This window comes from Lacerta agilis, chromosome 8, assembly GCF_009819535.1.
Source record: "Lacerta agilis isolate rLacAgi1 chromosome 8, rLacAgi1.pri, whole genome shotgun sequence".
Taxonomy (NCBI): domain Eukaryota; kingdom Metazoa; phylum Chordata; class Lepidosauria; order Squamata; family Lacertidae; genus Lacerta; species Lacerta agilis.
The window spans coordinates 1,878,192-1,899,262 of NC_046319.1; the positions used below are offsets into that span (position 1 = coordinate 1,878,192).

The 21,071-nt window shown below is 45.4% G+C and overlaps 1 protein-coding gene across 1 annotated transcript; it reads left to right on the forward strand.

Annotated features, from left to right (window-relative positions):
- Positions 1-1,234: 1,234 nt before the first annotated feature.
- Positions 1,235-20,570, forward strand: LMAN2L (lectin, mannose binding 2 like). The gene is made up of 8 exons (XM_033159017.1): positions 1,235-1,334; positions 2,490-2,608; positions 7,777-7,894; positions 9,951-10,033; positions 15,128-15,289; positions 15,399-15,513; positions 16,728-16,847; positions 17,774-20,570. Exons 1-8 carry the CDS (start codon positions 1,286-1,288, stop codon positions 17,914-17,916), a joined length of 909 nt encoding a protein of 302 aa, XP_033014908.1. The 5' UTR covers positions 1,235-1,285; the 3' UTR covers positions 17,917-20,570.
- The last annotated feature ends 501 nt before the right edge of the window (positions 20,571-21,071 follow it).

Here is a 21,071-nt window from a genome sequence, read left to right on the forward strand (position 1 = left end):
TTATAAGCATATTCACACATTGCCCACTCCTATAAAATATCAAGGCAGTTTACAACAATATAGGCAGATAAAATAAAACTTACGGTTGTTATTACCTATCCTTCACCCTACTGTCCCAGGGCAGGTTACAACAACTAACACACATTATTAAAAACAGTCTAAAAAACAACTTTCAGTCACAGAAATATGGTGTGTCTCAAGTGTCAGAAGCCAGGGTAAAGGGTTCGCCTTGGTGGAGAGCTTTCGGCCTTGACTTCCTGCCAGCATTAATCGGACATTGAAAAATAATTTCATGGTTTTTGTCAGTGCAAGCACTTAACCGCAGTGGGCCCTTATTGAACACCAAGAGAGTCACTATCGATTTTCAGAGAAAGATGACTCATTTTAAAAGAGGAAGAGAAATAGCAACAAAGGCTAGGTGAAGGAAGGCTGGCACCAAAGAACTGGGTCGAGCAGGGCTGGTCTGGGGGTAACTTAATGCCTGTGGGCAAGATCTGGTCCGGCAAGCCACGGGAAGTGATCTGCTGCACCCTGAAACTTCATACCCATGTCTGCTCGAGAGATAAAAGTCCTCTATCTGGTCGTTATAAAGCGATTTCTAAGGAGCAGTTCACCCCATACATTGGAAGCACATTTAATGCACATTTAAAGCACGTGCCTTCCCCGCAAAGGACCCTGGGCACTGTAATTTCTTCCTCGCGGATCTACATTTCCCAGCACAAACTGCAGCTCCCGGGATTCTGGCGGGTGGGGATGGGGAAGCCTTGTACTTTAAATGTGCATCGAATTCGCTTTAAATGCATAGCGTGGACCTGCCCATTAAAAACCTCTGGAGACATCTAGCGGAGCAGAACCGCGGCCAGACTGCGCTGAGCATCCTTCCCGTAAGCCTCCGAAAACGGTCTTAAGCAGGAACCACAGACTACATTTCCCAGACTCCTCCGCGGATAAAGCCTCCGGCGAAGCTATCGAAAACCTCCGCCGGTTAAGTAAACGGGCGTGCACTCCAGCCAACAGACTTGCGCGCACGACACGGAAATGGGCGGTGCCTAAAGTGAGAACCAATGAAAGCGGCGTCCGTTAGTGGCTTAAAGAGCCCCGCCGGCGCTGGGGACCGGCAAAGATGGCGGCGGCGGCGGGCGAGGGCGAGGGCGAGGGCGAGGCGGCGGGGCGACGGCGGAGAGGCGGCCGGGGCTCCTCAGGGCTGCAGGGGCTCTGCCTGCCGCCGCCGCAGCTCCTCCTCCTCCTCCTCCTGCTGCTGCTTCCGGGGTCCCGGTCCGAGCAGATGGAGGAGCACCTGAAGCGGGAGCACTCGCTCACCAAGCCTTACCAGGGTGAGCTGCCGCCCTCCTCTCGGCAGGCAGGAATGCTCCCGGTGCAGCTTCTGCAAGCCCAGCGGCGCTGTTGCCGGGACAGGCCTCCCCCGCCGGGCTCCCCCCTCCCGATGTCTGGCTGCTACAGGCAGCTGTTCAAAAGCGATGTAGGCACTGAAGGCTGAATGGTGCATTTCTGTGCAGGAAGTGCTTCACCTGTTGGGTGTTGGCCAGCTGTGCAGGTGTTGAGTAGTGCTGCTTGGGGAAGGAGGGGATACCCCGCTTTGGGGCGGGGGCGGGGAGAGCGAGTGTCTCTAGGCCCAAGGGTGGCTCATGGAAGGAAAAGGTGGTGCTCCTTTGCCATGAGCAGCCTCATGCACATAAGAAATCCAACAGGTGGAAACCTTTCCTCTGAAAGGCACCTAGTGGGGATGCAAAGCTGCTCCGCTTCTGCTCTGTGCAACTATCCCAAGGCACAGAAGAGGTGGGGGGCGAGTAGCAGCCCCTTGTGGAGTAGGCTGTGCGTCCCAGTGTCTGTGTTCCTATGAGACTAGATGGAAAGGGGGCTGTCGTAGCTATATTTAAGTTCTGAATGCAACAAGTGAAGCCTTTTCCCTTGTGCAAAACCCTTCAGAAATTTTGGGTGTGATTGAAGTTCTGCCTGTATGCAGTGAACTCTTGTTCTTGCTTTTGTTATGTATTTTGTGTTTTTGGCTTGTATTTTTGTGCTCTGAACTGCCCTGAGATCTACAGGTGAAGGGTGGTATACAAATTTAATAAATAATACAAAAAAATAAAATGACCAGCAGACTGCCTCTCCCTGTGACTGGGTGGGCTTTTATGCTGGTATGATTGGGGGCACATTGGTGGTGGTTGCACAGAGCCTCATGGCACGTTCTGTAAGATCTCTACCAGCAAGGCCTGGGCCACCAGACACTCTTACTCTTGCTGGGTTAGTTGCCCTCAAGTGAATTAATGCACTTCTCCCAGTAGAAGTGACTGTCAACCATTCACCTGTATGGGAAAACATAATGATGGGCTGTCCCCAGTCACTGAGAAAACAAGTTGGGTGCTGTCTCTGTATCCTTTCAGTGGCACAGATTCATTGTTGCTTTTGCTTCTTGGTCGTACTAAGCTGTGATTATGGCTTAAATGCTCTGCTCCTCACTTTTTCAGGTGTAGGATCAGCCAGCTCCTCTCTGTGGGAACTTATGGGCAATGCAATGGTGATGACCCAGTTTGTTCGTCTCACTCCAGATATTCAGAGCAAGCAGGGTGCTCTCTGGAACAGGGTGGTAAGGCTTATTTTCCTCTAATTGCCTGCAGGTGGGCTCTAGGGCTTCATTACACCAGAAATAATTGCCTTGCAAATTTTTCTCCTGTTGATGTTATCCTATTTGAAACTAAAGCAGTGAAGGGTGAGGCAATTTATAGTATGATAATGAAATCCTGTGAGGATTAATATTTATTGTATCTGATGTGCCGAAAAATATTATGGAGTGCAGGCAAAATTAGATGTGAAACGAACTACAGTATGTTTCAAAGCCAAGTTGCGTTGGTTACAAAGTTCTGTTCATCCACAGCTCTATATTGAAGAAGTTACTGTGTGGCTCCTGTGTATTTTCAAGATCAGAGATGACTTTAAAAATGAGCTTCCAAGCAGTAAAGCCATCTTTAGAGATCATAATGCTTTTCTGGTGCTGGGCTTGCTGACTGATGTGCCATTCGCCATTGCTGGTTCAGTAAACTGGTATTTAAAACCAGAAAAGCTAGCTTCAAATGCCCATGACAACACAAGAGCAGTGTTAAAAACTCGGATATATGTTGCCAAATAGCTCCTTAAACCAGGGTTGCAGTCACCAGAACGGAATGTCTAGTTGCCATTTTTGGGTAAGGCAGCTCTAAAGTCTTGTTGATGGACTGACTGTGATCGATTATCAGATAAACAGTCAAGATTCAATGATTCCCAGGCATGCATCTCTAGGTAGTGGAGATGACAGGTGCCATTGTGGTGCCCAGGCATCTTCACTTGGTCACAAGCCAGGCGATAGCCAGGTGCAAGAATGTTCCTGGCACCTGGCTAATTTTGAACCCTGCACAGGACTATCCTACTCTTTATTGTTAAACTCCTTAACATATTGTCTATCTTTACTTTTAGGCTTCAAAGCACATAAATTTCAGTAATCCTTGAGTGTCAGCCAAGCACAAAAAATGGCACCCAGACCTTTTTGAGGTGCTCGCAAAGTGAGAATCTTTAGGCACAAAATGCGCCTGGTGCCCTGCAAATTTCGAACCCTGGTCTTAAGGTACAAAAAGTATTTCACTTGCAAAATGATCAAAAGCCATGCAGAGCAAAGAGCGGAGCATAGGTTGAGAAACACAGTTAATGAGAACCATACAATATTACTGGCAGCGAAAGCTTTAAAATTAGAAGCAAAACAGGGAATCCCTCAAGAGCAAATGTGTAGCAAAAAGGTTGCATGTAAAAAATATTCAAGGTGTGCAGCAATTAAAAACTATACAATAACCTGAGTGCAAAGCATTAAAAAAAAAACCAAGCAGAACAAACCTAAGCAGGAGGAGCTACCTAAAAGCACTGGAAATTACAGTAACATTTTAAGCAGCAAAGAAAAATGTTTTCGCAAGATGAGGGGCCAACCAAAATAATCTCCAAGAAAGATATTCCACAGAGTTGGTGCCACTACTGAAGGTCTTCACTGAGCCTTCCCTAGAATTGCTTGTTCCCTGAGAGCATTTCTTTCTGCCAGCAACTTCGTCTTCTTCCATTTCAGTGACTAACTTTGCACTGGCAAAGCCAAATTTGGTAAACAAGGAGGCAAAGGTCACAACTCTATATTTTAAGACTGTGGGGAGAATGTTTGGATACTCTCCAATATACCCAGTGGTCAGATTTAAAGCTTCAATATAGAGCTCTGGTACCAATATTTTTTATTGTAAATACCAAATTAAACACACATTAACAATTTATTTTAAAAGGTAAAAGGTATCGGACCCCTGGACGGTTAAGTCCAGTCAAAGGTGACTATGGGGTTGTGGCACTCACCTCACTTTCAGGTCTTGTGTGAATTGTGTATTAGTTCATGCTTATCAAAATAATAAATAGTGTTGCCAACCCCAAATGGCACCTAGACTTTCTGTTTTGGCTCCTAGCTTTTCTATCCCTGCTTCTAACATTGGTTAAGACAAAGATGTGGTGCTGAATCTCTATTAATTGCTTGTTTCTGCCAAAAGAATATAATTTAAGACAAAGATCAAGCATGAGCTAAGCCGGAATTTAGCTTAGCATGCTGACTGAACCTGGCACATGGCATCTCTGGAGGAAACAACCCATAGGAATTCAAACCATTTTGTAAAAATGTTGCAAACAAAAAGTGCTAGAATGAAAAAGGAACATCAACAAAGAACAGTCAAGCAGCATCCATCCTCTATTTGATTATTTTCTTCTTTCTTCAACTTCCTTTATGCTAATCTTCACAAACAATTTCAAAACTTGAAAGCCTTGTCATTACTTCATTCACTTGCCAAGGCAAAGGGGGTCCATCATTTATCCTCTTGCTCCAGCAGATGTTATTGCTCCTGTTCTGAAAATTCCCGGTGGTGTGCTCCCTCTCCACTGCATGACTACCTGTAATAGTTATGTTGAGGAGGAGATTTGGGCAGGGTGTAGGTTGTATCACAATATGAATGATTTCCTAATATCCAGAGCCTCTGCTTTTCAGCTTGCTAGGGAAATCTATCTGAATGCTTCTGGAAATAATGCAGGATTAGATGGGCATTGGTTCTGATCCAGCAAGACCCTTCTTTTGTTCTTACTTCAAGAAATGTGATAGTGAATATGGACCCATTAGGTATTAAATGGCCTGGACTTTGCAGACATCAGAAACTGTTAGAAGCTCAGTGTTTATTCCTACTACTCAAAATCAGACTGCGTTTCATCATTTGTATGCTATGTTTGGCCAGCTTTCTTTTTCTGCCTGCTGTCCCAGAGGTTCAGCAAAACATTGGCACTGGCCAGATTCATTTGCAGGCTTTTTATCAGCTGCCTGCCTTAATGCTGCATTTTAGTGGCAATAAGGTTCATAACTTGACAGTAGTAGGTTGCCAGCTGTTTGTGGGGTTGACTATCAAGGCACTGGGCTAGTCAGATCCTGAAGTCTTTCCACTTGGGAAACTTTCTTGTCTTGGAAACGGTCCCCCTTTTCCTTAAACAGATGCCATTTTGCTCTGTTATGCCTGCGTGCAGTTCCCCATATCTTAATGACACCAGCTGGGATTAATTTCATTGGCACTCAATTGGCAAGGGAATGTATAGATTATTGGCAAGAGGAATCCCGAAAGCACTCTTCTTTGCTGTTTGCATTTTGTAAAGGTTGACGCTTATTTCTGCTAATGTGCGTTTCTGCAGCCTGCTTCTAAGTTCTACCTTTCCTTTCAGTAGACTAATGGAGACAGTTGAACTCCTTTATAATTCCACTTGTGAGTATTCAAGTGCTTCAACAGACTTAAAAGTTGCCAGCCCGCAGTTAGCAGCTGCTTTGTTGGGCTCTTGTGCATCAGTAGCCTGAGAAAGAAATAACCGGGCCTTGCTCCTTCTGGTTTACAAAAGCCTTTTCCTCCCTGCTTACTGGATCCTTATTTTCTCCAAATGAGTAGCCTAACAATGAATGCCTTATCTGTTCTTGCATCTTCACAAAATTGGCAGTTTCTACAAGTTGATGGGAACTTCCTTTCTTCCTCAATTTTTTGGTGTTTAAACAAAATAAATAAATAAATAAATTCCTTCCAGTAGCACCTTAGAGAGCAACTAAGTTTGTTCTTGGTATGAGCTTTCGTGTGCATGCACACTTCTTCAGATGTTCGTTTCTTTGCAGAAATACAGCAGAGAAATATTTAGGGGAGAACAGCATCACGGTTGAGCTGCAATTCTCTCCCCCCCCCCCGTTTCCCTTCTTAAATTAAAGAGGGTAGCATACAACAAAGGGGACGCCATACTGAATGCTGAATTCTTCACCCCACCTGCACAGCACACACTTTTCAGCTGCACCGTTCTTCATTGTTGGATTAACAGAAACGTTTGTGCTACAGATTCCCAAGCCAATCTTTCACGTTTACTCAGAAATAAGCCCTGCTAAAGCTCCCTCTTGAGCTGCCTGTGTATGTTGGGTTATAGCCTTAAAACTCCTTTGAGCTGTCATGGCTCACCACAAACAGCACTGGGCTGGATTTGTGCAAGGGGACTAAGGACCTGCCCTTTCCCCTTCTAAGGTCTCGGAATAACTGGGATGCTGTGCCATTTTACTGCTTCCACAAATGTCACCACTTTTCTCTTCCTCCTTTTAACCCTGGGCAGTGGGGTGGGGTGGAAATTAGGGCTGGACGATATATAGATACATCGGCCGAAACTGGTTTGAAGTCCATATCACTATATTTTTGGGGGGGAGGGGATTATTGAATTGTTTTTGTTTTGATTAAGTATTTTATGGTTTTATATTCTGATTTTATCCTGTGAACCATTCTGAGACCTGTGGGTATAGGGTGATATATAAATTTAATTAATATTAATAATAATATTGGTTTCATAATTTTTGACCCAGCAATATATCATAAATCATGGTGGGTGGGTGCGATGCAAAGTCACAATGTGGGAAAAACCATGAAGCCAACCAGCGTCTCTACATAGCTCCATCCTTATTTCAGACATTGTGATATATCAGTATATCACAATGTTTAGCTGTTGATATGTCATGAGGTTGAAAACCAAATATTGCCTAGCCCTAGTGTAGATTTCTCCATGCAAAATTTTCCAGTGATCTTTTTTATTTTTAACAAAAATATTCTTTCTTTTTAAAAGCTTTGTTTTACTTGCATTTAGTCAACAAACACACTTAATTAGATCAGTCGGTAGGGCGCCAGGAAAAATTCCAAAGCAAATTACCCCAGCTTGCATAGGGAAATTTTCCAGTTGAAATTTTAATTCACAATGTTCTGGAAAACCCACATCACTGTCCTGTGCCAAATTTAGACGGTAAGCCTCTCAGGGCAGGGGCCTGTCCTTTTGTGCTATGGAACATGGGGAGCTTTCTTGCAGAAAGTGTCTAGTTCAGTATTGCCTACCGCCCAGGGTTTAAGATGAGGTCCTCTTCCTGCCTTACCTGGAGATGGCAAAGATTGAATCTGGGACCTTCTGCATGCAAAGTAGATGCATTCAAAGTATATTAAAAATAAGGGTTGATAACAGAATTTGCAGTGCTTTTGGAATACTTTTGTTCGTGGTGGAAAGCCATTTAACAAATCTGGTTTTAAAGCCAAATTAAATTTGTAGTGTAAATGTGACCAAAAGTCTCCTTTTTTTCTTATGTGTTTGTGTGGCAGATGTTGGAATAGTTGTCCCTGATATCACAAATACATTGTCTTCTCCCTGTCCCCTTTCCACTTTCTGCAGCCTTGTTACTTGAGAGACTGGGAGATGCAGGTACACTTCAAAATCCACGGGCAAGGAAAGAAGAATCTGAATGGAGATGGCTTTGCAATCTGGTACACAAAGGACCGAATGCAGCCAGGTAAAAGACTTTCCTCTCGAGTGCATTGCCAAACCACAAGCCACTGCTCAAGGGACCAAATTCATGCAGATCCATAGCAGTGAGCCACCTGCCTGCTTTGCACCCGTCTCCAGATTCTGATAGCACAGATCAGTTTGCTGTGGATTGGGGTTTGTGTGTGTATATTGACATCTTCTCTTGCATTTGCAAGGCACTAGGAGACTTCCTTTCTTGTGTAATGGATGGGAAGTGAGCTAAAAGCTACTTCAAACAAAGGAGTTTATTGAATGGAGGACCATTTTTCCAGTTTAGGTTTTCTTTCTTTATAGTGGCTGTAAGGCAAGATCCTTAAAGCTGCTGACTTAAAATCCCAGCTCCTGCATTCTCCCCCCCCCCATGAATAATAATAATAATAATAATAATAATAATAATAAATAAATAAATAATTCATCCTTACTGTTTTCTTGCTGCAATTGTTTTGCGCTGCTAACGTTGGCAAGCTAGTACTAGTTTAAGTTGTGAACATAACTGGAAAGCAGGTTGCCTCTTCAGCATATAGTGAGAATCTCTCCAGATTTTATTCATTGTGATGTCAGGGGATTCAACTGGAAGTGCACTGGGAGATAACTAATGGTGCCCACACCAATGTCTGCTCATCTTGTTCTAGGCTAGCGGCTTTAGAGTGTAAGGAAGGACAACCCCTGAGCTCCTGTGCTTTGCCTAATGTCACACGATAAATTTGTTTTGGCCATAAATGGATGCTGATCACTTCTCCTGCCCCCAGTAACTGGATGCATTCACACTGTGTCTCTCTCAAACAGGTTAATGTAGAAGAGCCCTGAAGAAGCCAGGAAGTTGGCACTTAGGACGGCAGTGGGGAACCTCTTATTAGGCCCACCCAGTCTTCACATTAGCCCTCTGAGGCTACTTTGACTGAGCCATGCCCAACCTCCCATGCATCTGATGGCTTCTATGAAGTCGAGTGTAGGGCAGGTAAAGGCACGGCTGAGTCAAAAGTGAGTTTACAGGCACCTGAACAGTAGCAGCTGCAAAACCCCTAAACAGCACTTTGCATTCATCTGATTGTTGGGGCTTGCAAAGCACTGTGCACACAATGGTCAGCTGATGGTTGGCTATGCAAAGTACAGGGCTGTGCCATTGACCACATGGTTTGGTTTCAAACCACAAAGGCAAAAATAGGTCACCTGACATTGTTGTGATGTCAGAGGAGTGACCCTGCCCACCTGTCAAACTTGGCCTGTGGGCAGGTGGCAGGTAAAGGAGAGAGAAGGGTTTGGCCTGCCTGCTGGATCCTATTCCTAACCCCTGGCTCGGGGGATAAGGTGGTACTTTTTTCAACTAAAACCAGTTTGACTGAGCTGTAGCTTTAAATGGGAGAGGCAGACATGCATTCTCAAGAGTCATACTTTTCCCTGGGCAGTGAGCCAGAGTCCTAAAGCATGAGTTGCTGCACAATAGCCATCTCCAACCTGGTGCCCTCCAAATCTTTTGGTCTGCCTATAGCCCAAAACACCTGGAGGGCATCAGGCTGGAGATGGCTATTCTACAAGAACAACTTCCATGAATGACTAGGTTACTGCCCCCCCTTGCTTAATACAAGATATATGTACTTGTATTCATAAGCAAAAGATGCAACATTTGAATGTGGGTGTTTTTACACCCTGAAAGCACTTCCCCTTGGAGTAAAATTTGTATCTCTTGCTCAAAACTTGACTAAAGTCTTGTAAACCCACCAAGAATCATGTTGGTTTGCTCCAGGGTCCATTTCAGGGTTAGCCATCACTGATTTGGGAGATGGATGACTATTGAATACAGGCACGAGAACCTTGCACTTCTCTGTTGTAGATTTGCATTGTTCAAAATAAGCTATAAAGCTGAAATGTGTCATAATGGGCTTCCATTAATATATCTTTCCAAAAGTTGTGTAAATGGGAAGCCAGGTCTTCTGTAGTGGGGGGGAATAAGCCTGCTTATCTCAAACTTCTGCTTGCTCCACAAGTGGTGGAGTAAAATGCTAGAAAGCAGCAGCTGGTGAACACACTGACATCTGTTCTAGGGCCTGTCTTCGGAAGCAAGGATAACTTTCTAGGGCTGGGAGTGTTTGTAGACACCTACCCAAATGAGGAAAAGCAGCAGGAGGTAAGGTGGCCTTGGAACAGCGGTTAAAGCAGTGGGAGAGCGGGGGTGGGGGTGGGACAACCCTTGTCCCGGGGTCTCCATTGCAATGGGATGAAGGTTTTGGTTTTTCTAAGTGCTAAGCATGTTGTCTGCTTACTACCTGGTTCAGGGTCTGTAACTGGCCATGAATGAAATAAAATGAACCACAAATAGCATGATCTGTGTGTTTAGAGTGCAGGATTTTAATACTTCCAGCGCAATGTAAATTTGTCATGGTCTCCATCAATTCAGTTTTTCATAAGCATTGCTTTTTGCTACTCATCTGAAGGGCGGAGAAACTGCACTGAAGCCACACACCCCAATGACAGGAAATATATATTTAGCTTTGCTTCAACCAACTTTGCCCATGTGCTTCCAGGCTTTTTCCTATATAACTTCATATCCACTGAGCATAGCCCAGCTTTCTTGAGCTTCATGCCCACTCAGTGTTTTGAATGACAGCTCCCCACAGCCTCCACCAACATGGCCATGGTTCCCCATGATCCCCAGCAAAGTATCCTTTATTATTAAATACGTTAGTTGCTTAATCTTGCCCAGGGCAACCTAAAGTGACTTACAACCAACTAAACCCCCATTAAAACCAAGAGGGGAAAGAAATACATTTAAAAACATTTGGCCCACTTCTAAAAGGCCATAGATAGTTAAAGGCCAAAGACCTGGTTGAAGAAGAACGTTTTCACCCAGTGCATCAAGATGTATAATGAAAGTGCCAGGTGATTCTTCTTGGGGAGAGCATTTCACAGATGGGCTGCTACCGCAGAAAAGGCCCGTTCTCGAGTTGCCACCTTCCGGACCTCTCATGGAGGAAGCACACGAAGGGCCTCAGAGGATGAGCATATGACCACGTTGGGGCTGGTGGTAGATGCAGTCCCAGATACCTCCTGGCTACCAGTCTAACAAAGCCAGGACTAGAATTGTGGTAACTTCTCAATTAAAAAAAGATGGTCTAGCCAGTTATTTAAAATACGTTCCTTAACTTCCAAGATCTTTATTGATTCCTGCCGCCTTTACTGAGATTGATGCAAATGTTTTTGTACATGGAAGTGTGCATGCATCATATATCTGAGGAACCATGAAGGAACCTTGTCTTGAATCAGTGACTATTATATCTGCCTCTTTCTTTTTACCAAGTCAGAATTGAGGAGCTTCTGTCTGGTGCCCTAAAGGACATGCTGCTAGCAGGTTTGCTGCCATATTGCAGCTTCTCTGTCAATGGGAAATCTTTTCTGAGTTTAATCCCCAACTCTCATCCTATTACTGCCTTGTCTTGGTTGAGATATGATAATTCCTAACCTTGGTTGTCTTGGTTGAGATATGATAATTCCTAACCTGTAAATCCCAAAACCATCTGACTAGTTATTCCAGGCCAATGCTGCTTTCTTTTCAATTCTATTTTTGTATGTGCAGGGAGTTTTTCTTCATTGGAATCAAATATTTTAATCCCTTCCTGCAACCTAAAGCTGTACAATCTAGGGAAATTTTGCCATCTGATTCTGTTCCGAAAGTTAAACTGGTTGGAATTGCCAGATGTTCTGTACAGCTGTGATGTGCTATGTTGAATATTCTGCTCAGTGTTCTGAAATTGCCATCTCCAGCCTGGTGTCTTCTAGGACTGATGTGAGTGGTAATCCAAGGCATCAGGAGGGCACCAGGTTGGGGAAGGTTGTTCAGAACAAGGGTGGCCAAGTTCAGTAATACAGTTGAACTAATGACCTCATTCCAAGGTCTTGGAGCAGGTCTCCATCTCTTTCTCTCCCTCCCCTCCCCTCTGTCTCGCCCATTCCCTGTCCACCAAAGGTCAGTTTAAATCAAGACCTCTTAACGTGGCTTCCATAATCAAATTGTTTGTACCATGGACCACCCTTGGCAGAACGTGGCATGCCCTGTAGCGAGAACACAGGGCTCACCTTATTGTGGAGCAGAGCAGCTCCACAGCAACAAAACTACCCCTTCCCATGTTTACTTCGGATCTCTCCTCTTCAAATGGCAAGCAGGCTTGCTGCACAATGAGGCTCTGCAGTTTCAGACCTTTAAAAAAAGAAAAAAAAAACTGGTTGGCCTTGCTGTGGAAATACTGAACAGTCCCGTGTCCCCCCCCCCCCCTTAAGCCGATATTTGCTCAGGTTTGCTAATACCATTTGAGCTTTGCTTTTGTTTGCCTACCTGAGGGGGCTCTTTGTATTCCCTTTTGAAATGTCTCCCTTCAGTGGAGTGCTGAATTTATCTTAAATGGCAGTGAAAGCCATTCTTGAACCTCTGCTAGTAATCCTGCTGGGCCCTCCCATGAAAGGAAGTTCAGTTTCCCATGGTCTTGGCCAGTGTGAGCATACTCTTGGGTGGGGAAAGTGAAGCACCTCCCGCTCCCCCATTGAAAAAGAAGGTTCATTTTACTTGTACGCCCAAGAGAGTTTTATTGTAAAGTCACTTGCCTGCCTCAGAACAGCCTCACCCGCTCTGCCTCTGCATGAGCTACTAATCTAGGCATACCTGTCAGGGAGCGGGCAGCCTCCTTGAAGGGTGAGTCACTTGGTGCCTCCCTGTAGTTAGGAATGAGGAGAGTGATCCAGTTGCACCAGATTCAGGAGCAGCAGCATTGCCTGTTGCCAGCTGAGACCAGCAGTGGATGGAAGTGAAGACGCCCCTCTGGATGAAATGTTGGTCTAACAGGGAGCCATCACTGTAGGTGGATCTCTAAGGCCACAGGTGTCCTTGGCCATCTGATTCCATTGATTTCTCCTGCACGTTGTCTGGTGCATCCGGCAAATATGCAAAGAACCTAGTGCATATGACTTCCTGGGGGATGGTGGCACTGCTTACGAAGCATTGGCTGGGGAGCTCTGTGGGTCAAGAAGTACGCTGATACTGTATGCAACATTAAAGTCTCACATTGAATATAACTGATCTGTAGAAAGGACTTCAAGATCGGAAAACAATGTATGTACTTTTGTAACCCAAGAAGATATTTAATAAAAACAGTTTTAAAAATAAAGTATGCTGGGCAGGATTTAAAAGCTGACTGTCTTTTTTTTAACGTCAGGATTTGCAGTTTGAAAAACACCACCCTTTCCATTGCATATATGCAAGCACATGGTTTGGCTGGATTCCTGCTTGGTAGTGTTGGGTACTTCAGTTCATATCATTGAGCCCATTTGTGGTTAAATTTCCTCACCTGTGCTTTTACAGAGTTTCTTTAGATTTGTATCAAAATATCCCCGACCATCAATTCCAGGAATATGAATAGTTGCCAAAGCTTTCCCCAATATGGATCTTGGTAAAGCCTGCCCACAGTTGAGTGGTGGTGTGTAGTTTTGTATGTCAATGTTTAACTGTCTGTTGGATGACTGTCTCTTGCTTCATTCCCTCCCTCTCTCCCTTGCTTTGCAATAACTGTTCTGGATTCTCAGGCCCAGAAGAAGAGGTATTCCTCAGGAAACCAGGTACTTGAAGGTGCTCTCCTAGCCTTGCATCAAACGTATAGCGTCCTCTTTGCCAGTCTGCCTCTCTTAGTGCTTTTAGGTTTTATGTCTGCCATATGTCTGCGAGATCCCAGGTCGGGAAACTCCAGTGCTTGGAACCAGAGCAGCCTCTTTTACTGCATCACCCTCTATCTTCCCATTCTTCACCATCCTTTCCCCACAGATCTGGCTTTGCTATATGTGTAGTTACTGGGATATTTTCCCCTGCCTTCTCTTGTGAGTCTCATCAGTTTAATGCATTTGGAGCATGGGGACCTCTGGGTTCAAATCTGACTCCTCAGATGGCCTTGGGCAAGCCACAAGTTGCAGGCTTCAGTTCATAATCTGTAGAAGAGGAACTTGGAATAGTTAAAATGAAAAGTGACACATTGAGACCTTCCGAGAGCCACTTCCACTGTTAGGCAGGGCACAGTTGCCTGTGGAGATACGTAGTAGGGTGCTAAGAGGCAGACATGCCATGCATGAGTTTATAAACTTCTCCCTTCTCACCTCTTCCCTTTAAATTAATTAATTAATTAAATGGATAACAGTAGTCATAACAGCGAAACAGAATCTGTGCTTTTGACTGACTTGATGCTGGCTGGAGGGTGGGGGCTCTTACAGGCTTTCAAGCATTTTTTAAAAAATAAACCATATGGCTTAGAAACTTGAGAATTGTTATTATTTTAATAAACATGAAGTTTTGAGAAATGAAATTCTGTGCCCAGTTCCACACTGTGTTTCTAGGCTTGTGCTGAATGGTGGTATACTTAACAACACTTGATGCAGATATCAGAAGTAATACATTAATGTTGCCTGGTCAGAAATGTATAGTCTAAAAGGGCAAGATGCATCTCTTAGAAGAATTTCACGGGGCACAAGCCTCACTGTTAAGTTCTCCCGTGAGGTTGGCAAAGGGCCTGTGTTCTCTCATGACAGTCGAGCCACTCACAGAGAACTGCACTCCATGTCCATAGCCATCTTGCGGTAACCAGGAAGTCTCCAGCCTATTGTTGAGTCAAGTGTTGGATCAAGCTGTGCTACAGTTGCTTAAGCTGGTGGTGGGAATTTCATATCTTGGTATAGTACATTAGTTAGTTTTGTACCTGTTTGCTAGGTGAGACTCAATGTGTTTTGAGAGCATCAAAACACACCCTTCCAGAATTTGGGGTGTGCCTCTCCTATTTCTGCTGTGCCTGTGGGTACCCTGCAAGTAACTGAGCACAAGAGCGCACTCTCCTGTGACTTCCAGCAACGGGTATTCAGAAACATTACTGGCTCCGAACGTGGAGGCAGAACTTGGGCATCATGGCTGGTAGACATTGATAGCTTTATTCTCCATCACTGCCTCCTATGGGAGTGAGTGCTGTTGTCTAACCCTTTCTTTAGACCTTAACTTTTGCTCAGACGTAGGAGTAGTTTGTGCTGATCTGTGCTTGCTTGTCTCAGCCCTGCTAATGCTCATGCTGGGTTCTGTCTCTGTCCTGCTTGGCTCCCTGCATGCCTGTTTCCCCTCCATTGTCCACTGGATGTGACCAGACCTTTGACAGAGCAGTGTGCAAATAGCCGGCTGACCTGCAGTTCCTCCCTTCTCTTCCAGCGGGTGTTCCCATACGTCTCTGCCATGGTGAGCAATGGGTCCCTCGCCTATGACCACGACAGAGATGGCAGACCCACTGAACTTGGTGGATGCACAGCAATGGTGCGCAACTTGAACCACGACACGTTCCTGGTGATCCGCTATGTGAAGAGGAGGCTTACGGTGAGTCTTTCCCTGTGTCCTTTGTCTGCTGCATTCCTCATTCCCACCGGCATTCCTCAGGTGTGGCCTCAGAAAGGAGTAGGTTGGATTGAGTCTTCTCTCTTTTCAGGTCTTGCTTGATATCGATGGCAAGCATGAATGGAGAGACTGCATTGACATTCCAGGAGTACACTTGCCACGCGGCTACTACTTTGGGGTCTCTTCTGTCACCGGGGACCTGTCGGGTACTGCTTTTAAGGCTGGCTGAAAGCATCCTCCTCCTGCTGCTGTGTTTTTCAAGAGTCCAAAGCAGAAATCTCCTAGAAGCAGAAATGAAGAAGTTCAGGGAAAAGTGTTTTCCTGCAGTTCTGTTTGTAGATGCCTAAAATAATTTTAGTCTTTCTCAGGCATAGGCAAACTCAGTCCTCCAGATGTTTTGGGACTACAATTCCCATAATCCCTGACCACTGGTCCTGTTAGCTAGGGATGATGGGAGTTATAGTCCCAAAACATCTGGAGGGCTGAGTTTGCCTATGCCTGGTCTTTCTGGACCAGGCGAGGGCAGACTTCAGGCTTGTGGGGATCTACATTACAACTCACAGATGCATCAGCTGTAGCTAGGAGCTAAAGATGTGCACTTAGAATTAAGAGAAAATTTCCAGCTAGGAACTTCTTGAGCTTCAGAATTAGAACTGAGCTTACAGTCCTTGCACTTGCAAACATGCCTGCTGTATTTTCATGGTTCTCATTTTCAAATGGGCATCCCTCATGTGCCTTGTGTGGGTCCCTCTCACTTTGACATGGCCTCTTAAGGGCTCCCAGCTGGGCACACTCCCCCTTTTTTTACTCATGTCTCACCAAAGTTTCTATGATAAGTTATTAATTGCTTAGTGGTGACCTCTGTCTGCCCATTGCGCCCCCCCCGCCCGTGGCCTAAGGGCTGCACAGCTTCTCCTCTGAAGATGCAAATCCTGTCCATAAGTCAGAGCTGGTTGTTCCTGTTTAATCTAAAGGAATGGCTGGCTGCGCATGGAACACGGGGAGAACTCCAGGATGGATGCATCACCCAGGGCCAACTGCCATTGCACAGTGGGAAGGAGAGGGTGGATATAAGTTGGCTGAAGGGATCTGCTGTGCAGCTGTGTGCTCTTGCCATTCTGTGAGCATGTGAATGAAGTCCAGCTAAAAGGACTGCCACACAGCCGCTGGTGTTGGGTCTGTTTAGGCAGCCTAGTTCCACAAAGATCCCTCCAGTCATTGATGGGCAAAGTCATTCCTACTTGAACAATGGTCGCAAGCCAGTCCTGAGATGTGTGTGAGAGCCAAGTGGGAAGGCTACCTGGCCAACCAGCAGGGGTTGTGCTCCCTCCCATGCAAGGGGGAATTTCAGCAGGTGTGAGGGGAGTGCCTGCCTGCCTTGTGCTCACTCTTCCTTCTCCCCATTCCTCTTTTGCCCCAGATAACCATGACATAATTTCCCTGAAGCTGTACCAACTGACTGTTCAACGGACACTGGAGGAGGACAAGCGGGACAAAGAGGTTTTCCTACCTGTGGTGGAGAATATGAAACTGCCTGGAAGTAAGTATGGGAGGGTGGGTGGGTGGAGTGATGGGGCTTTAGGGCTGGAGTTTCAGGAAGAGATGCTTTAGGGATGCAGACTTTTGGTTGCTTGCAGAGGAGTCCTGCTCTTTTGATCTTAAGATACTGATATCACACAGTTAATTCTTACCTGTGCAGCAATGGGCCTTGTCTGCAAGACTGAGAGAAGGAGGTCAGTTTCAAAGGTCAGATGTTAAGTCCCTGAAGGCTAGAAATGGGTTCTCCAGATAATTCACATGTGCGTCTGCAGCATGGATGCCACTTCCATGACTTGTAATTCAACACTCCTTGGGACCAGGAAGATGAAGCAACTTCGCTGGAGTTGGTGGGGAAGAGCCACAATTCTCTGTCTGGCATAGCACATGACTTGCATGAACAAAGTCCCAGCTTCAGTTCCCAGCATCCCCAGGTATGACTTGGGAAAGGTTTTGCCTCAAACCCTGGAGAGCCACTGCTGTGCAAGTAAGTGAAAGCCAGAGGTGGGGAGCTGTGGCCCTCCAGATGTGGTTGGATTTCAACTCCCATGAGCCCCAGCCAGCATGGCCAGTGGCCAGGGGTGATGGGAGTTGTAGTTGAGAAACACCCAGAGGGCCACCAGGTAGGCATCCCCTTCCCTGGTGTAGAAAGCACTGATCTTAGATGGGCCCTTGATCTCTAGATGAGCCCCTGCTGCTCTTCCCAGAATCTGTTACTCAAAGGCACAATACCTCTGAGATTTAGATCCCGTCTAGGTATTCTGGCTAATAGTCAACCATGAACTAAATCTGTCCTCCACGCCTACTCACTCTGCTAACCTTTCTTGATGTGAAGCTAAGTTTAGCCAAGGAATTCAGCCAAAGAGGCACAAGGTTGTTCATGGCTATTTCTTGGTAGCTGAGCCTGATCTGTGTTTCCATCCTTTGCAGTAGAGACTCCAATGGAACCAATGAGTGGCCTTGCTCTCTTCTTGATAGTCTTCTTCTCATTGGTTGCCATCGTGTTCGCCATCGTCATTGGAATTATAGTCTACAACAAATGGCAGGAACAGAGCCGGAAACACTTTTACTGATTTGGAGGCGTCCTGCTGCATTCTCCCTCCTTTGCCTTCTGGAGGGCCATTGGTTTTGTTGGCATGGGTGGTTGCCTATGCAGGCAGCTAGCTTCCAGAAGCCCTGCTGTGAGGACTCCTGTCCACCTGGATCTTATACTTCTAATGGCAGCCTTTGGATTGGTGGTGGGCCCCCAATGATGAAGGCAGCCATATCTCTCTGCTCTACTTTGACTGCTTTGAACTGTGAGTTTTCAACACTGGCATTTCTACGAGACTTGATGCGTTATAGACATATCCTTGATCATGCAATGTGAAGTGAACATTCATCACATCGCCGTATGAAGATGGGAGAGACGTTTAGCCAATGGAATCTGGATTTGGTAACCTCGGCTGTTCCTTGTGGAGACTGGTTGGAAACCAGAGTAGTTGGGTGGGTGTCGAAACGCTGGTATGTTGATCGAGGCCGTCTGGTCTGGATGTTCTACTGCAGGAGGGTGTCTAAGCTGAGTTTTGCAGATGTTGTATTCCAACTCTTGTCAGCCCCAGCCAGAATCGCCAGTGGTTGGGGATGATGGGAGTTATAGTCCAGCAGTATATGGAGGGCCACAGGTTCGCTAACATTGTTTTACTGGGATGCCTTAACTAGCACGTAGATCAGTCTTTGGCACCCTCCAGGTTTGGACTATAGCTCCCATCAGCCCCAACCAGCTAGCTTGGCAAGAGAAGCAGGGAAGCTTGTATCTATAAGAAACCAAGGTATCCTTACCTTATGACCCACAAATATACCTTTACTATTATTTTTCCTCAAGTTTACAAAGACACCACCCTGCAGAATAAACAAATGTGAATGCCCTCCCTCCTAAAATAAATGGCAGCCTGCCTTATAATCCTGTCCCTCCCACTCCAAATTGAGACCTTCTGGCTTTCCTAAATGGACAAACTGCTGTATGTTTTTAACCAGGTGCTACAAAGCACTTGACTCCTACAACAACTAAAAGGTAGCCCTTATGTGTTCTTTCCTCTTTCAGAACCGGGGAGCCTCCCCTGGTTAGTCTGCCTCTGCTAATGGAGATTGGGTGGGGGAAATCTCTTTGTTTTTAATACTAGCTGCTCCATTGACAGGAACTCAGATGAGGGGCCTCCCTTGCCAGTCATCCTCTGAGCCTTGCTGCATTCCCCTAAACCCGCCTTTCCTAGTAGCCTCACTTCCCTGGAAGTCATCTTTGCCTGCTGTTATGTTCCTGAGCACACAGCTGATCTGCAGAGTCATGGGGAAGGCAGTGCACTATGCCAGAGCACCTAGAAGCTGATGTGAAAACTGAAAGGTAGAAAGGATGGTGGGTGGGGATTATTATTATTATTTGGCAAATTACTGTTTTAGACAAAATGCTGCTGACATTTATTGCTGCTATTACCTCCTTTATATATATGTGAGCCGACTCTTCCCAGTTCTCTGGGGAACCTGACCTCCATCGCTCTCCAGCACTGAACTCGCTCCATACAACTCAGAAGTCTCCTCTTTCCTCCCTACTGATGGGCTCCCCCCCTTTTAATGGTCAGATTGGTGTCATCATTTTAACCTTTGCCACGGTTCACCATGGCAGGAGGAAAGGCCTGTTGGCAACAGGACCATTTTTCACCTGAAAACTGATGCTTGAAGGCTTTATTGTTTACAGTGAATTTGGCTGCCTGACCTGACCTCTGACCCCACTGAGGCAGAGGTGCCTTACCTTGGGGTGTGCATGGGTGGAAGGGTGGGGTGCATCTGCTTGCACAAACACCGAGCATGATTCTTTACAGAAATGAGCTGTGCTTTCCTTGTGAAGTGGGGAGAGCCTAGTCACTGTCACACTGCACATATTTTCATCTTTGCACCCCTTCCAACTTCTAACGTTTTATAATGACATTCAGTGACTTTGGTGTGTTGGAACTAGGGTTGTGCTAAATATTCTTCATTTCAGCTTTGAGAGAGCAAGGAAGGGCAGAACGAAAAATGTTTCCCTAAACCTGTTAATGGTTATCTTCCCTTTAGCATGTTAATTTTCTTCCTTAGTTACCATTTTTAAAAAGCAGGCTCTGTGATCTCTTTTCTCAAGTAATGCCAGGCAATCAAGGATCATGTGATGGACCTGGGGATGGCCAAATCTGAAGAGTGGTGTCTGTCTTACTGAGAGCAAAGAAATCCAATTGAGAGGGAGGGCTGGACTTCTGGATCTGGCCATGTTGGACACAGACTACTTTCCCTGCACACAGGTGGACCATGAGGTGGCAGGACTTGTTTTTCAATGTTTTGGCTCAACCCTAGTTCGAAAGGAACTTAAAAATGCTTTGACATTTGTCCAAATCATAATTCACTACACCTGGTGGTTTGTTTTTTAACACATAAGTTTAAAATGGAATGTGAAAAGTTATGAGCCAGCTGGTTAGAAGATCCCCAAGATGGAGTCAGTTAAGCCAAAAACTCTGAAAAGGCCAATGCCTAAAAAGAAAAGCTCAGGATTTTGAGAGAGCCTAAGTGTCTTATTGGTTTGCATGTTACCTCATCCCAGTTGAGTTAATGAATTATATTGTTTTTCAGGAGCCTTTTCTATTTAGTGATAAACATGGGCTTGTCTCTATCTCTCATGCAACTGACCTTTAGTATTAACTGCAATAAATATTATGTTCATAAACCTGTCCTAGTTAAAGGGGAAACGGGAGAGAAGTGGGGGACCTCATACCTCCAGGAGAGCCTTAAAGGAAAAAAACCGTGTGCACAGCCCTGAATAATTGTTGTGGGGTGGAGGCACATTGTGACCTTGCCCCCAAATCTCTCTGGCCCATGTTGTCTGCAGTGATCCTGGGCTAGATTGCTTTTTTGACCCCACTTGTCCTACCCACAGGGAACACTTCTCAAGGGAGCCTTTGAGGGCAGAAGTGTTGAGTCTGTAGAGTGGTGAGCTTGACTTCATTGTAAAAATGGATTGTTTGTGGGAAGAAGAAGAAACCACATTGGGGGGGGGGAGTCTAGTTACAAGGATGATTTTGAGAGTTGCTGTGCACGATCTTGTAATAAGTTTTTTTAAAAAAACAAAACAAAAACTTTCACTGTTTTAACAGTCTTCGGAGCTGGGTTATGAAGTACAAATATTCCCTAGCTCATGAATGATTGGTAAAGTTGCTCAGAAGCAACT

What these genes read in the sequence shown, in the direction of transcription:
- LMAN2L (XM_033159017.1), top strand. Translation starts at nt 1,286, where the DNA reads ATGGAGGAGCACCTGAAGCGGGAGCACTCGCTCACCAAGCCTTACCAG. An exon ending in ATGTGAAGAGGAGGCTTACG is followed by an intron (nt 15,290 to 15,398) that starts GTGAGTCTTTCC and finishes CTCTCTTTTCAG; the next exon opens with GTCTTGCTTGATATCGATGG. An exon ending in TGTCACCGGGGACCTGTCGG is followed by an intron (nt 15,514 to 16,727) that starts GTACTGCTTTTA and finishes CTTTTGCCCCAG; the next exon opens with ATAACCATGACATAATTTCC.